The sequence below is a fragment of the Quercus suber genome, unplaced genomic scaffold (genome assembly GCF_002906115.3).
Source record: "Quercus suber isolate HL8 unplaced genomic scaffold, Cork oak 2.0 scaffold_959, whole genome shotgun sequence".
Lineage (NCBI taxonomy): Eukaryota > Viridiplantae > Streptophyta > Magnoliopsida > Fagales > Fagaceae > Quercus > Quercus suber.
Window position 1 is genome coordinate 2,645 of NW_027070379.1, and position 16,463 is coordinate 19,107.

Genomic DNA, 16,463 nt, shown 5'->3' on the forward strand with positions numbered 1-16,463 from the left:
TTTCTTTTTATCATAGCACGAAATGACCCAAAGTTGTTACATTTAGAAACTGCATTACACAAACTTTCCATTTGAATCAAGAACAAGCAAAATGGTGTTTGTGAACTACATACTTACCAAGTTTGCATAATTTGTACCTCAAAACTAAAAAGAAAAAAAAAGAACAAAAGAAGAGCAAAAGCTCAAAATAAGACTCACAATTGTAGGACCTACTGCACATGCTCACAAATTCCTTGTGCTTTGGCGCTGATGGTCATGGTATATAAGAGAAAATTTGGGTTTCCTATTCCATAAAATTAACACCCAAATTCTCTCCCAAATCAATTCAGAAAATTTCCATCTAAATAATCCTTCATCAATTCCAAAGCTTCACCTCAGTTTTAAATCCTATTCTATAAATCCCTTTTTATTTCATTGTTTTTATGCTTCTAGTCGCTATAATGAATACCAAGCTTGTGTGATTTGTCATTTAATCATGTTTGGGTGATTTTGAATATTTATAGACATGCATAATTAGGCTGGGATCATGTTAGGATAATTACTCTCCTTAAGTTGTTGCTTAATATCTATATATTAAAAGGATGCATAAAATAAGGAATATATTGCATTTTTTACTTACAAAAATACCTATAATTTAACTAACTTATCCTTATTCCTAAAACATATGAAATGAGATTAAAACCATAAATAGGAAAATGTTAAAAAATAAAAAACATCATGCAGGCATTCATGAATTCTAAGTATATTTCTTACCATTTCATCAGAAATTTGTGCCAAACTTTGGCCCCAGAACTTGCTATTTCTTCCTGCTTACCTCGACTCTCCTTGTTTTTGTTACTTTTAGTCTGCAACCACATTACCGTAAAAAAAAAAAAAAAAAAAAAAATCTCTTGACTAAATTACCACGAAGATGAAATTGACGAAGAAAGTAGCAGTATCACAGTTTTGTCATTGAACCAATAGTCAATGATCTCCACCCATCGCGCTGTGATAACCGATTCCGGTTTGCTAGCCAATACCTGTTCACGTGTCCTTCCACATTTTTTGTGATCCTTTTTCAACTTGGTCCTACGATTTATCCTCAGTTCCCCTAATTGATGCATTGCCTATGCCATTTGATTGGGTGGTGCGACAATATTGGGATCAATTATATACCGTTTTTAAAATGCAAAAGTGGAGTTATCAAAATGGTGTAACTTAATTAGAATAACGACTGAATATGACATTTAATTAGGACAGCAGTTGTGAAGAAAAATAACTTATATTTTATTTGCATACTACCTCAATTTTTGCCCAACAATCTTGTTTAAAATTTGAAGGAATGCTTGGCCACCCAGCAGGCATTAGCTGGCATAATCGGCCATTCTCACAAAACGAGCCCAACCACCGAACATACAAAGAGCCGGCTTGCCCAGTCGGTTGGCCTTCATCATTTAACAGCAACTGGATTTTGTACTCACCAGTCATTACCCATATGTCAGCCAACTTTGTTTTCCCACGTCTCGCATGCCTATTTTGCAGTGCTGGATTTTGTACTGGTGTTGGGGGTTGAACATAATCATCTGTATATACAAAACCACCAATATTAGGACTAATTTAACAAAGCTCACAACTAGTGAAAAATATGACACCACACAAAAATTATGCATCTAGCAACTTAAATAATAAATGGTTTATGATTTCATTTAAACAAAACATTTGGAAATTTAGGCCTTTCTCCCACGCATTCATGTAACCCACTGGTTGTGCAAGTGTAACTTTCAATCATAGCCAACAACAACATATTTTGTTCACTTTGTGATTAATGAGGTCGCAAATGACCAATACCTCCCCTACTAGACCAAGTTAATTGTTGAGAACATTTGCTGACTTGCATTATAATTAGAATGATTGTTAATTCTTAATTCTGTGACTTCATAAATGTATGAGACTTCTTGGTACTGTGACTAATGAACCTAGATGCCTATTGGCCCTTTGGAAATGACCAGTCAACTTGTTCACCAATTATATTGGCAATTAACACATTTCGTAACGCATTACCCTCTATGACAACATGCATTCCAATTCTCCTTAATAGTAACTTATAAGTCCCATAGAAAGGTTGTAACTTCACCTACAAAGGAAGAGCACTTAAATAACACAATGTCTTGGCACTTATAAAAATAAAAAGGAAAATCAAATTATGACCTCTTCTACCACTAGATTTTGTGAGTTTATTTTGATTTAGGTTAATTTTGCATCTTTAAACAAGCATGTACTTACCTAGCTTTTGAAAAGATGAGCAACCTCAGTTCGTTTGGGTTGCCTTCATTTTTCCTTAATAAATTTGGATTTAGAATATATAATTTCAACCCAAACTTATCTTTGATCATTCTTAAGTGCACTGAATGGACCAATTATATAAATTCTTACGTTAACAAAGTTGGCAGCACATTTCAGCTTAGATTTTAGTTTCTGGATTTAAGGTATCCACAAAAGAATGGTCTTTATTATTATTATTATTATTTTTCTTAAGTTCAGCTCAATTTGTTATATTTATGAAGTTTTTTGAGGTAAAAGGAGTAAAAGAATTATTTTTTCTTCAATGTAAACTGGGATAGAATGATCTTTTTCCAATTCTTTTCTAGCAGTTGAAGTTTGCAATTACCACAACATCAAATTCCATTAAAGTTGTCCAAAATTTCAATTGGAGCTAACCAGATGGGTGGTAGGTATCACAAAATAAAGCATAAGGGAAATCCATGTTTTAAGGGTATATCACGGTAATAATTTCTATAATTTGTGCTTTATAAATAATTTGTGCTTTGTATACCTTCCTATTTTCTAAACTTAGCCTCTAATCTTAGATCATTGATTCTAGATTAGGCATTTTTAAAAATGTAATTTTACCTTAATTTTAGAATTTAACTAAGGGTCCGTTTGTTTTGGGTGAAAACAATTTCAGGAAAGCATTTTCCGTAAAATAGGTTGTTTGGGTGTAAAGGAAAATTCGGTCAAACGGAAAATCATTTCCGTTGACCTTCAAAAATACCCTCTGTTTATGGAAAATCATTTCCGTTCTCATTTTACCTTCAATTTACTTTCGGAAAATGAGAGAGAGAGAGAGAGAGAGAGAGAGAGAGAGAGAGAGAGAGAGAGAGAGAGAGAGAGAGAGAGAGAGAGAGAGATTAATATATGTGTATACATACATATATATATATATATATATAAAGAAATTTGTATCTTTGACTCAACTATTCTATTTTTTTTGTAAATGACACCCTAAGAAACCTCATAAATCAATAATATAGTAGATAACATTTGTCCACCCAAGTGTTCTTGAACAGATTCATAGATCAATAATATGGTGGATGAAATTTCAAATTTACAGCACATCACTCAAGTGACTCTACTCTATTAAGTACACTATAGTGTTCTTGAACAGATTCATAGATCAACAATATGGTAGATGAAATTTCAAATATACGGCACATTATTCAAGTAACTTAACTTGATTAAGTTCACCCGAGTGTTCTCGAACAGATTCATAGATTAATAATATGGTGGATGAAATTTTAAATTTATGGCACATCACCCAAGTGACTCAACTCTATTAAGTCCACCCGGGTGTTCTTGAATAGATATACAATAGATGAAATTTAAGAATTTCAAATTTATGATACATCAGTAAAAGTGACTTGACTTTATTAAGTTCGTCCGAATGTTCTCGACAGATGTAGAGTGAATGAAATTTATGAATTTCAAATTTAGGGCATGTCACTCAAGTTCTATGGAGCCCATTCATATGTTCTTGAACATATATAGAAGCTAATAATTACGTAGATTTCGATGGTAGCAAACTTATATAACACGTAGATAGTGAAAGACTATTTTCCCTCTCTATTTTTGGTATGAAGCGTGATGAAGTGTCACCTTTAGCAACAGTATTATTTGGAGACTTTGGAGCCAACAACAGTTGTAAAACAACATGAAATTTATCCTTCAACAACGTAAAGTAATAAGACCACGTCACGACATCACACCGTTCAAAGTGGATATCTTTTAGCAAAGATAACGTGGGCACTTGATCAAGCAAAATCGATCAAGGCCGTCAAAGAGTGAGGCGCAACAGGATTATCGTGCACTCAAAGTACACCTGATAATTTCTCTTTTAAAGAAATTGTTGGATATGAAAACTAGGAGAAATTATAAGATCTACATAGTGAACAAGTGATGTGGTTCACTATTCTACGAACAAGTGATGTGGTTCACTATTCTACTAAGAAACTGTCACTTGTTTAAAATTGTTAGTTAAAAAAAAATTTTAAACAGAAATTAATTACTGACTCAGTAATTTTAAATAAGGGTCCGTTTGTTTTGGGTGAAAACAATTTCAGGAAAGCATTTTCCGTAAAATAGGCTGTTTGGGTGTGACGGAAAATTCGGTCAAACGGAAAATCATTTCCGTTGACCTTCGAAAATACCCTCAGTTTACGGAAAATCATTTCCGTTCTCATTTTACCTTCAAATAACTTCCGGAAAATGAGAGAGAGAGAGAGAGAGAGAGAGAGAGAGAGAGAGAGAGAGAGAGCGAGGAAGCAGAGAGCGAGGAAGAAGACCCACGATCCACCGCCACTCGCCGTCGACCCACGACCCACCGCCACTCGACGTCGACCCACGACCCACCGATCTTCGACCCAAACCCAGACCTTCGACCGTCGATCGCACCCCACGATCGCACCCCACGACCCACGATCGCACCCCACCGAGATCGCATCACGCTCTTCGACGTCGCCTGCGAACCCCGAGCTCCAGTCCATCGATCGCAGCACCGCGCCGATCACACCGCGCCGCTTGATCTGGCCGCTCGATCTCGCCTCCGCTCGATCTCGCCTCCACTCGATCACACCGCGCCGATCCACTCGATCTCTCCCTTTCCATCCATTTTTGATCACTCTCTCGTCCTCGCTCTCTCAGTTTGACCGAATGTGGATTTGATCGAATGGAGTTGTTGTGATTTTTGTTTTTTGAAGTTTATACATTGAAATTTCTATTATAAAATTTGTTTGGGAACTGAGAAAATGGCAAAGAAAATGTGAGAAAGTGTAGGAAAATAGCATTTTCAGTATACAACCAAACACATGAAAATATTTTCTTGAAAATTTTTCATAATGCAGCCAAACACTCAGAAAATATTTTCCTTTCCCGAAAATACCATTTCCGGAAAATATCTATTTTCCGGAAAATATTTTACGGCAAACAAACACAGCCTAAGTAGAAGTTTTTTTGTAAAATAGTGAACAAGTGACGTAGTTTACCAGAAGACTCTATAATTTCTCGAAAAGTAGGTAGGTTCTTGAATCTGTTTAAATTTAAAACAATAAAAAAAATTAAAGAGAAATTTTAACAAATTCTAAAGGCATTTTTTAGTGAGCCATTTTAAAAAAGCTTTTATGAAAAAAAGAAAAAGAAAAAAGAAATTAATGAATTGACAACTTTTCAATTTTTCATAAAAGTGGTATAAAAATTTTTCTAAAATAATTTATTAACAATTGCTTAATGTGATCTAATTTTTTTTTTTTTTTCTAATATCAGTTAACGTGACCTAAAAAAAAAACCCGTTAACATGACCTAAAACTAGGTGGTGTTTTTGAAACGTTGGAGGAGCAAGCATGATGTATGACGGCGTCGGCGCATAATCCAACAGCAGTCAAAATAACAGGAAAACGGTTTCTGTCAGCTTAATTTGGTATGCCAGTATTTTTTGCAACTTGTGGAATTGCTAAATCATGAGTTAGCTACGTACACCCCTATCAAGTTATTTTATTATGGACAAAATACTAAAATACATACTGGAGTTTGGATTTGTGTCAGTTACAAATTAAGCTGATTCCTTAACACGTTTGGTAACATAAATAGTTTTTTTTTTTTTTTGGTAATTATAAATAATAATTTTTATTATTAGGAATAAAATGTGTTGTAATGGAATCGCAAACTTGTTCATATGTTTGGTTATAAGTTGGAATATTAGAATAAAATTTAATATCTCTATTTAGGAAATATCATAGGGTATGTTTGATACATTGAATGAAAATTACGACAAAAATTGTAATATTTATTATTGAGAATAAAAAAAATGTTTAATGGAATAATTAAACTTATTTATAGATTTAGTTATAATTTGTAACTTTAGAATAAAACTTAAGATATATATATATATATATATTTAAGAAATATCTTATTTGTACAATTATATATTTTTTTATGTATACAACCAAACACATAAAATATTTTCTTGAAAATTTTTCATAATGCAGCCAACACTCAGAAAATATTTTCCTTTTCCGAAAATACCATTTCCGGAAAATATCTATTTTCCGGAAAATATTTTACGGCAAACAAACACAGCCTATATCTTAGCTGTTTTGTAATAAAAGAATCTGTTTGGGTCCAGTCAAACCGCGTAGCTTTGAACCCAGTCGTGGTTTATAGGTTTTACAATTATAGTCATCAAAATGGTAAAGAATAAAGAAAATAATACACACAACATCCAGACCACAGCAAGATATCCCGACCACGTCATCGCCCGGCTGAGGGTCGCACTTCTTTGATTGGATCTTCCATTATCGATCCCTCTTTCTCTCTCTGTCTCTCTCTCTCTCTCTGCATTCGCATCCAAAGCCAGAGCTTACCGTCGATCTCACTCTCTCTCTCTCTCTCTATTCGGTAATTTCATCTCTCTCTCTCTCTCTCTCTCTCAGATTTAAATCCTGTGCTTTTTTGTACGTTCTAGTTCGTTTCTTCTGCTGAATCTCTATCTCTGTATCTTATAAATAGATCGCTTGCTTTGCAATTTGCATATCCACCTAAATCTCAGTAATATTTACTTCTTTTGTTTCAATTCATTATTACTTCTTTTGCATATCTCTCATTTCATGATTGTTAAAAGAAAATCATTCATCAAATTCCATATTAGGAATATATTTTTGAATTATAAGCTCTACGAAGCTAGTGCTGGTCTTTATTTATTAATTTATTTAAATTTTCAGGTCCCTTATAAGCATGAACCTGAGGCAATTATAAAAAAAAAACAGAAGAAGTTAATTAATATATGTAAATGTCATTTAATTACCGAGTTTTCGTATAGGATTTTCGTTTGCCAATAAGTAGGTCGAAAGATTTTGATATTTCAAAATATATATATATATATATATAAGGGAGACGTATATCTGATTAAGTGAGGTTTAGTAACTACAGGATCTATGAATTTTGTCCTTGCTTGATGGTGCTATGTGAAGTACACATTTCGTTGATTTAAAAAAAAAAAAAAAATTACGCGTGGATTTTTAGATTTGTTGCTATGAAGTTTATAATATTTTGAGTTACATAATCAGGATATGTTGTTTTTCATAAAATTGATTTAAGTGCTTCTTATTGTCAAACTTTCTTGTTTTTAGAATTTAAAGGGATTTCCGAAAATTGATAGCATATTGTGAATGCTAGGGTATATTATTGGCTGTTGGGTTAAGTTTTGATTTCCATCAACAAATAAACTATAGGGAGGGGTTGTAATGTGTTGTAGTAGTCGTTAAAATTCTGGATCCATTGATTCATATTCTTCTTCCTTCTCAAGATGGTACTGCATTTTTTAATATTGATGTCATCATAACCCCAAGGAACCAATCATAAAAATAAAAATAATAAAAATAAAAATAAATAAAAAATCATAACCCACAATTGACCTGGGGACAACCTCATTAAATTCTCCTTCACCCTCCATTTTGGAGCTAAAACTCAAATATTAAAAAAAAAAAAACAAAAGAAAAAAGAAAAAAAAAATGTAGATGCTAACGTAGTTTCATTTTGTTACTTAGGGTTATGTGGCTTTTGTGGCCCTCACAACTCTTTTATATTTTTTCTAAATTTTCTTACTGCTTTATTTCAATTCAGAGGAACCATCGTATTTTCAAAATCATGTACTGGAGGACATAAAGACTGAGACAATGTAGTTTTTCTGTTGATGACCTCTGTTTTGGCTAACATCGAGCCAAAAAAAGCCTTTGTTTAAGACTGTGTCTCTATTTTGGCCAACATCATAAAGGTCAGACCTTGGTGTGATGGCAAGTACCTTTTTCCCAAGGGATGTGTCATGGGTTTGAGTTGCCGACCAACCACCTCTCCCAGTCCCACATAAGTAGAATTATTGTGCATTAGGTATGACCTGATTTAAGAATGTGTCTTTTCCCCTCTTTTGATTTTTATTTCATTTCTCCTTTTGGAATAGATATGCAATGTCACTGCCATATGCCAGGAAGTGGGTTGACCCCAAAGGAGCCTAGCATATGTGGCAGCTCTTATTTATGCCTTTTAATTACCTCCCAAGATTTAAGATTCTATCTCTTCTTTATACCTTGTGAATCACCTCAATTGGTTTAATATCAGAAAATTTTCTTTGTGGCCTTTAGCATCTGTCAGACAGGATATAACAATTTAAAATTCTACCAAAATTTCATGAGTACAACTGGTTTGCTGATGCAGCTGTTTGGTTAAGTGGTGCAAGGTCATTATGTCAGGCGTGGAGGATCTCAAGAGAAAGAACAAGTGGATGGAGATATCCCCATCGAGTCTGAAAAATCTATGCCGTCATCTCAAGAGGAGGTTGTGTTAAGATTCTAAATTTCTTTACACACTTGATCTATAATTGACCGAATATTGCATTCATGGAAAGCCTTTAATTCCATAGTATTTTGTAATTGAGACAATTTCTCAAAGCTTATGGTTGACTCAGATTATGATTTTTGTAGGAGGCGGCAGTAAAGAAGAAATATGGTGGAATAGTGCCCAAGAAACCACCACTCATTTCTAAGGTGATTTTTGATTTTGAAATTACTTATGGCTTTTGTCAATTGGAATTTGGAAGAGTTATCCGTTTGAGTTGGTTTTCCTTTAAAAGTTTTGGCTGTGATCTCAGGACCATGAACGTGCTTACTTTGATTCTGCAGATTGGGCTTTGGGAAAGGCAGGCATATTTATCTTAATCATTTTTCTTGTCCTTGACAAAAGTGGAAAACATGCATTAAGTTGACTTACTAATATCTTTTATGCTTTGGATGATAACAGCAAGGTGTTGAGAAGCCCAAAGGACCACTTGAAGCCCTTCGGCCCAAATTGCAGGTATTAGTTTAATTTGACTTTTTTTATTATTTATGTTGTGCTTAGTTTGCAAGGATTTCTGTTCCTTCTGCATTGCAATGGTCAATTTGTACATACTGCTGCTATTACTTGCTAAATTGCATGATAGGCGTTTACCTTTTTGAATGAGATTGTTGTAGAGCTCTGATTGATATATTTCCTGAGTTTCTGCATTTAAAGTTGAATTCTGTGATGTTTGCTGCTTTTAAAAGACCATGTAAGGTACCATACTGAAATTGTCAATTGTCATCTAGTGGTGCAAGATGGAAGCTATATTGAAATAAGAATCACTCACCAAGCTCCTCTAATCAATTAGGAGGTTTTATCAAGTCATGGGTCAGAATTTTCGGTTGGATTTAGGATGGGTGTGTGGTGTTTAGTTATTACCAACAGGCTCACAAACTTGGCTCCCACAGATAATATTTTTCTTGAATATTAGTGAATCTGGAAAGCATTTTTCTCTTTAGGATGTAGATGGTCATCCAAGTTTTGGATTATTTAATATAGAAATAAAAACCAAACTATATGTTGGAATTGTGTGTCAGCATGCTAGTACCCAGCAAGTTGCTTGTGCAGTATAGGGTTAGGTAGCAAGATGGGAACACAGATTTGATGGGAGATAGAAGTGGCCAAATTCCACATTATTAACCTAGGCCTTATGTGGCCTGCATAACTTCAAACTGGTCAAGAAGGTATGAAAGGCATTTCATTTCCAGACTCTTGGATGCAGAATGGATAATTCAAAAACATACTTTAAGTGGAAGAGGAAAGAGATCATGAGAAGGAGAATTCACTAATTGTATTACCACTGAACGTCAAACTGGTAGCTACAGAAGGTATTTCACTTCCAGACTCTTGGATGCAGAACAGTTAAATTAAAAGCATACTTTAATTGGTAGGAGATAGGGGTCAAAAGTAGGAGAATTCACTAATTATAAATATTTTGATTTGAAGAAAGGAAAGCTGATATACTTGCTTTGGCTACTTTTGTGATGAAAAAGAAACTATAGTTTTTTTTTTTTTTTGGGGGGCGGGGGGGGGGGGGGGGGGAAATAAGAACTATAGTTTTACATATACTGGATATCAAGAAACAAATGAGAACTCGTTTATTGATTTATTTTTCTTTAATTGTTTCAAGTAAAGCGTGTCCATAAAATGGAAATACTGTTTAAGGAAGTCAGGAACTTCCTGAGATAATGTTGCACTGTGTGTGGGATGCCTTTGAGCAAAACATTAACTCAGATGAATGTATTGCCTGTGCAATATTCGAAGACACTCTTGATATTATCAGAAAACTGGATGGCCTTTAGGATTGCTGTGGCTTCAATGTCCTTTTTGCTATTTTTTATTTGTTAGGTAATTTTCTTTGAACTCATATGCCCCTTTTTATTCTTAAATTAGGCTACCAAAATTTCACCTTTGATGTATGAGCTCAATCCTGACACCTGCTCCATTTAAATTTGTTAAAGAGTATGATCTCCATTTATCTAATTCATGCTATCCAGTAGTGACTTCCAAATTGTTCCTGGCTCAAGGTCGGAGGTCCCACAATTTCCTGTTGGTGTGCAAAATTTATGTGAACAATTCACATTTTATGTGGTCTAACCTTGCTACCATGTTTATGGTTCCAGAGTGTCCATACTGCATATCATCCTTGCCTAGACTCTTGAATGACTAATTCTATAGTTTTAATTTGAAACTTATTCTCGAATTCTACTAAACTGTAATTATGAAAATGAAAAATCCTATGGCGCATGTGTAGTGTTGTCAAAGGTGAGCTAGGCGCTCACATTGTTCTAGTGCCTGGGCTAGGCACCACTAAGGCACCTCTGAAGCCTCAAGGTGAGGTTCCTTTATTGAGGTGCTTGCCTTTGGTGGTTAAGAGTCTGTTACATAAAGTCTCAGGGCTTGAGCTGAGTGCCTCAGTAAAATTCCCTATATTATATGGGTGGACAAAGTACACCCTTTAAAAAACATTTTAAAAGAAAGATGATTAAGTCTGCTTGGCCGATTTATTTAGTTTATCATAAAATGAAGGTGTGGGGCACTCAATTTTGTTTTGTCTTGATTTCTCCTCTCTCTCCCTCTAGGTTTCACAAGTGGGGCCAAAAAAAAAAAAAATCCCTTTTGGCGATATGCATCATTGTCTATGGAGCTTTTGCCTTGAGGTTTGAGGAAATGTTAGAAACTTCCCCTCTTATTTTCATAAATGACACTCCACCCCTTGAGGTTGTGGTTTGTAAAACAAATAACCCTTCATGACCATTACAAATTGAGTCAAAATATACAATTTTCAAATTAAATTCTCTTCTAGAATTACCTCAAAAAATATATATATATATATAAGTAAAGAAAATTTTATTCAAAGTCATAAGAAGAAGTCACCCAAATATACAGGAAGTATACTGCAAGAGACCAAAACAATCAAATATGCAAATTGCAAGCATCCATCAAATCATAAACCGGAAAAATAGGATGACTTCCTATGATAGATATCCAATCTAATAATGTTTTAAAGAAGAAAAGTTATAAGTTGGCTATTGTCTTTTCAGAGTCTTCAAACACCAGTTGTTTCTCTCCTACCAAATGCACCACATCAAACAATGACTTCTAAAAGATTGTTCAATAACTGGATTGGTTATATGATAAGAAAATTTAGAAAAAAAATATAAAATAAAAATAATAACCACAAGGGAATAAGTGTCATTTTAAAAAAATAGGAGAGAGTTTTTGACATTTTCCAAAAACCTCAAGGGAGGTTATTGTAATTTACCATTTTGCTTTTCTTTGTCCAATTCTGCTTTGACTTGATCTCCATGGTGATTCCTCTTAGCCATTTTCTTTTATATTTCCTGTTAAATGGTTTTTTTTCCCCAACATGCATTTTATACCCCAAATTTTATTCATTTTACTCTATAAAGTGTAAAGAAATTATAAAATGGCTCCATTTTTGTAATTTTTTTTTTATTGAATTGAAATTGTTAGAATTATGGTTAAATAATTAAATTTACTATTTCTTTATAGCTTATACTTTTAGAACAATTGGTAACTTATCATAGCATTAGAGTAGGAGATCCTAAATTTGATCCCTGTCTTTACCTCCTATTTAAAATGTTAAAAATCTCATATGTTGGGCCCCACTTATTAAGGGAGAGTTTAGGCCAAGGGAAGTATTAGAATTATGGTTAAATAATTAAATTCACAATTTCCTAATAATTTAAACTTTTGGAACAATTGGTAACTTATTAGAAATTATTATCATTCTATTTAGCTTTTTTTTTTTTTGAAAACTCCCCTTTATTTTATTCAAAATCTCTTAACACATAAATATTTCCTCTCTCTCTCTCTCTCTTTTCCTTTTAACAAAATGCCAAGTTGTAAATGAATACATTACATTTCTGGAAAACAATTCATTAAGATTCCAGTTTATTACTTTAGGTTATAATTTGAGTTTATAATATTTGCACATGTTTAGACATTGTTGTCTTCACTTGGGTAGACTCCCTTTTAGTGCCTTGTGGGCCATATACAGACTTGGCACCCTGAGGCCAATTTTCGCTTTTAACAACATTAGGTGTGTAACACACACACACACACACACGCACATGCAAGCTTGTATGAGTTGTATCTATCCATAGATTCTTGTGCGCAAGTCTCTGCAAAATTGTATGCACAAGGTGCATCTTGCATACAAGAAAAGTATGATTATATGATTCAGGATTGAGGCAAAGTGGTAAGTCCAACATGAATGATTGAAATGCCAAAATGGGTTGAGTAGGCTACTGTCAGCATTTCTATCTAATGATTAGCTTTATGGATTGGCTTAAAAAGAACTAGTTGGACATGTTTACCTATTATATCAACATACAAGAACTAACATTTAAAATGAGTGTACTTTTATTTCTATTCTGGAATCTCCATAATGCTCATGAAAAGTTATTCCTGGTGCTTTATTTTTTTAGCCCACACAACAGCAAACAAGATACCGGAAGTCTCCCTATGCTCCAGCAGGTGGTGAAGGTGTGCCTAACTGTTAAAACATTTATTGCTGAATACTTGCTTACAGCTATTCTTTACCATATTATATTTTCTCACAAGGGAACTAAAATTAACTCCTGTTCTCTTTTTTGTAGATGGAGGAAGTGCTGCATCTGAGGATGGGACTACCAATGTATGAGACGCTGCTGTTGGCTCTTTACTCTTGTGAGAACTGCTGATTGTTATTCGGATACCTGCATAGGTAATGAGTACTTTTCTGTTGTTTTCCAGAATAAAGTCTGGTGAAAATGTTTTGTTGTTAGCTAAAGGAACAAACTATAATTATAATGCAATTGAGATTTATGAAGCTTCAGTTTCTGCTGTTCCATATGTTTTTCTGTGTGGGACATCGCTGCTCATTTTATGATAAATGAAAATAAAAAGGCTTTTGTATGACTAGCAAAATAATTTTTCTGTTGTTTATTATTATAGGTATCTGGTTGTACTGTTGAAACTATACATGTCCTTTGTATTTTACTTGGGAAATGACAATTGTCTCCAATTAACTCTAGCTCAAATGGTATAAGAACAAGGTGAAGGATGAGATTGTGAGTTTGAGACTTATGGGTGCACAAGTAACTGGCTAATAAAAAAAAAGAATTGACAATTGTCTCTTTTAAATTTAATAACAAAAATATTTATATATTGTTTCCATATAGACAAAATTGTTAAAGATCATTTTGTGTTTGTCATTGGCGTGAAAAGTTTCAAGCTTTGGTGCCTTTTTCTCGACCTTGTTTGTAAGTCAGATTGTTTAACTCTCACTCTCAGTTTGGTTTCATAATTGAGCCAAGTCTTTCTTTTGAACGTGGCCGATCCTAGGTACAAATGGCTACATTTTAAGTTTGTTTGAGTATGTAATATGCTATGCACATTTAATATAATATCCATAATTCATTTTTCAGTCAAAACACTCTGTAACTCCAACACCCATGAATAAAATCTCTCATCTCCACCTTTGAAAGTGAGACCAAAAGTATCGGACAAGCTTAAAATCTGAAGTTTCTTTTCCCTTCTTTTCTCGAGGTAATTTCTTTTGTTGCCTAAACCAGTCTTGGGCTGCTTGAAATGGTTGGAATTCTAAATGATTACAACAACAACAACCAAGCCCTAGTCCTAAATTTTTTGGGTTTGGCTTTAGATCTGTAACAGTTTGTTAGAATCTGTCACAAGTATTCTTTTCCACCATTTTATTCTATTTGTAAACTGAAATCGTACTTCTTATTATTTTCTTAATTGGCATGTTCTTTTTTACTACTTCTACTAATGCTATTTTTGGTAATCCTTTACCCTTTTTTGCCGGTGCATTAATTGCTCTCTATAGAACATGACCAAACCATGTCAAGTGACTCTCTCCTATCTTTTCATTAATAAGGCCACTCATCTTTAGGCGAATTTTCTCATTATGAATCCTATCTTTCCATGTATTTTCATTTATCCATTTTAGAATTCACATTTTAGCTACACTTTCATTTTATGAATACGTCACTTCCTAAGAGCCCAATATTCGGTACCAAAAAGCATGGCTAGCTTTTTATGGAAGTTTTATAAAATCTTCCCTTTAACTTATTATTTTACAATCATACAATATACCTATGATTTACACCCTCTTTGATTTCCTGATTTTTATGAATTATTAATCCAAGATAATTGAAAGCTCTTTCGCTTTATAATTTCTTGATTGAGTATTATCGCCTGTTCATCTATGTTTTACATTTATTAAACTTACACTCCATTTATTATGTTTTAGTCCTACTTAATTAAAAGTCTTTACATTCTAGAGCGTCTTGTCAATTTCTATTTGGCATTAACTCTCCATTTAATTTTATTCACTAAAACTATATTATCTACAAAAGGCATACATCAAAGGACAAATGTTATGTTTATTCTCCTCTTGATCATTGTATCTACTATTTTCATTCGTTTTTCAGTTAAAAGACCTCATATTTCAAGTACTTATAACCAACATATTTCAAGTACTTATACAAATCATATTCTCTTGAACTAACTTCTTTACCAACACGTCCATCAAAGCGTTGGAACTTTTGTCCATTTTTCATTATACCTAAACATCAATGTAGCGCATTGCTTACAAGGAACATCGTAGCTAGCCCTAGCTCACTTTTTATTACATCTGATGTTTGATGCAACTTGTTGCTAGTAGGAGATGCCCCAACAAGTCTCTGAAGTGGATCCACTTATAATAGCGTGGCTAAATTTTATGTTGTCCATTAAGCTTTCACAACCTTCCTCTTTTAACGGGGCTTAGAAATTACTATAAACAAAGGACAAAGTTTGGTTACAAACTTGTTTGTAGCAATTGACTACAACAACCTCTAAAAAAATCAACGTTTATATATTTTGTAAATTTAACTATTGGATTGCATGCACTTTATATTCGCATGTCAAATTTCGTGCTAATAAGATGTTACTATTCAATCTATAAAGTTATTTTTTATGCAATTTAAGACTACAAAAAATTTGGAAATTTGAAATTTAAACATTTGTTTGATGACATGGCTATTGATTTTCGATAATTTGGAAATTTTTTAAGCATGAAGGATATAAAAAGAAATATAATTCAACGGTAAATTTATAAAATTCACATTCTATAAAAAGATATTAAGTGGAGTTATAATCATTGGTTACAACTAAGTTTGTAACCAAACATTATCCATAGAGAAAGTAATTGACACTAAGTATAGACACAAGCAAAATTAAAAGGGATTTTAAAAATGGTTGATGCAAATAAATGTGTATGTAGCTATGTGGAAATGCCTAGAACAAAACCAAGGAGAGATTATTTTGGGAGAAAACCATCAACTCTAATTTGAGATTAATGATTTTGAAAACAATAATCTATAGCTTAACTGACACTTTCTCCTCCCATAATGATGGGATGAAGGGTTATGCTACCCGCTGTATGCTTGTGCGATTTACTAATTAAAGAAATAGTTGACATTTGAGAGAAATAACGACCATTGCATTTTCTACCCAGACGGAAAAAAAAAATGTAAGGAAAAATCATGTTGAAAAAACTGTGGTGGTACGTTAAATATATTTGTTTTCAAGATTCTCCTCTAGAATAGATTGATCCTTCATTTTATTACCGTTTACACAAATCCATTGGTAAAGTGTAATTTGCCGTTGACATAATTGCAGCATGCAAAGACCCCCTTTCTTTTAAACCCCACACCACAGAAAGTATGAAACAATGTGGTGAAGCGAGTTTTCAGTCAATCTTCAAAACTAAG

At 33.4% G+C, this 16,463-nt stretch overlaps 1 protein-coding gene across 6 annotated transcripts; it reads left to right on the plus strand.

The window, feature by feature from the left end:
• Positions 1-6,481: 6,481 nt before the first annotated feature.
• Positions 6,482-13,617, plus strand: LOC112005566 (uncharacterized). Of its 6 annotated transcripts, none has more exons than XM_024037853.2 (7): positions 6,482-6,705; positions 8,518-8,637; positions 8,784-8,846; positions 8,982-9,002; positions 9,100-9,153; positions 13,134-13,191; positions 13,305-13,617. In XM_024037853.2, the coding sequence occupies exons 2-7, from the start codon at positions 8,617-8,619 to the stop codon at positions 13,346-13,348; spliced, it is 261 nt and encodes an 86-aa protein (XP_023893621.2). In that variant the 5' UTR covers positions 6,482-6,705; positions 8,518-8,616; the 3' UTR covers positions 13,349-13,617. The 6 variants fall into 6 exon arrangements, with proteins under 6 accessions (XP_023893621.2, XP_023893619.2, XP_023893611.2 ...); XM_024037851.2 differs by having other exon boundaries at positions 6,483-6,705; positions 8,951-8,998; positions 13,134-13,182; XM_024037843.2 differs by having other exon boundaries at positions 6,484-6,705; positions 8,982-8,998.
• The last annotated feature ends 2,846 nt before the right edge of the window (positions 13,618-16,463 follow it).

Coding starts and splice junctions, on each gene's coding strand:
- LOC112005566 (XM_024037843.2), top strand. CDS start 8,617: ATGCCGTCATCTCAAGAGGAG. Junction 8,638..8,783: donor TGCCGTCATCTCAAGAGGAG/GTTGTGTTAAGA, acceptor TGATTTTTGTAG/GAGGCGGCAGTAAAGAAGAA. Junction 13,192..13,304: donor TGCTCCAGCAGGTGGTGAAG/GTGTGCCTAACT, acceptor TCTTTTTTGTAG/ATGGAGGAAGTGCTGCATCT.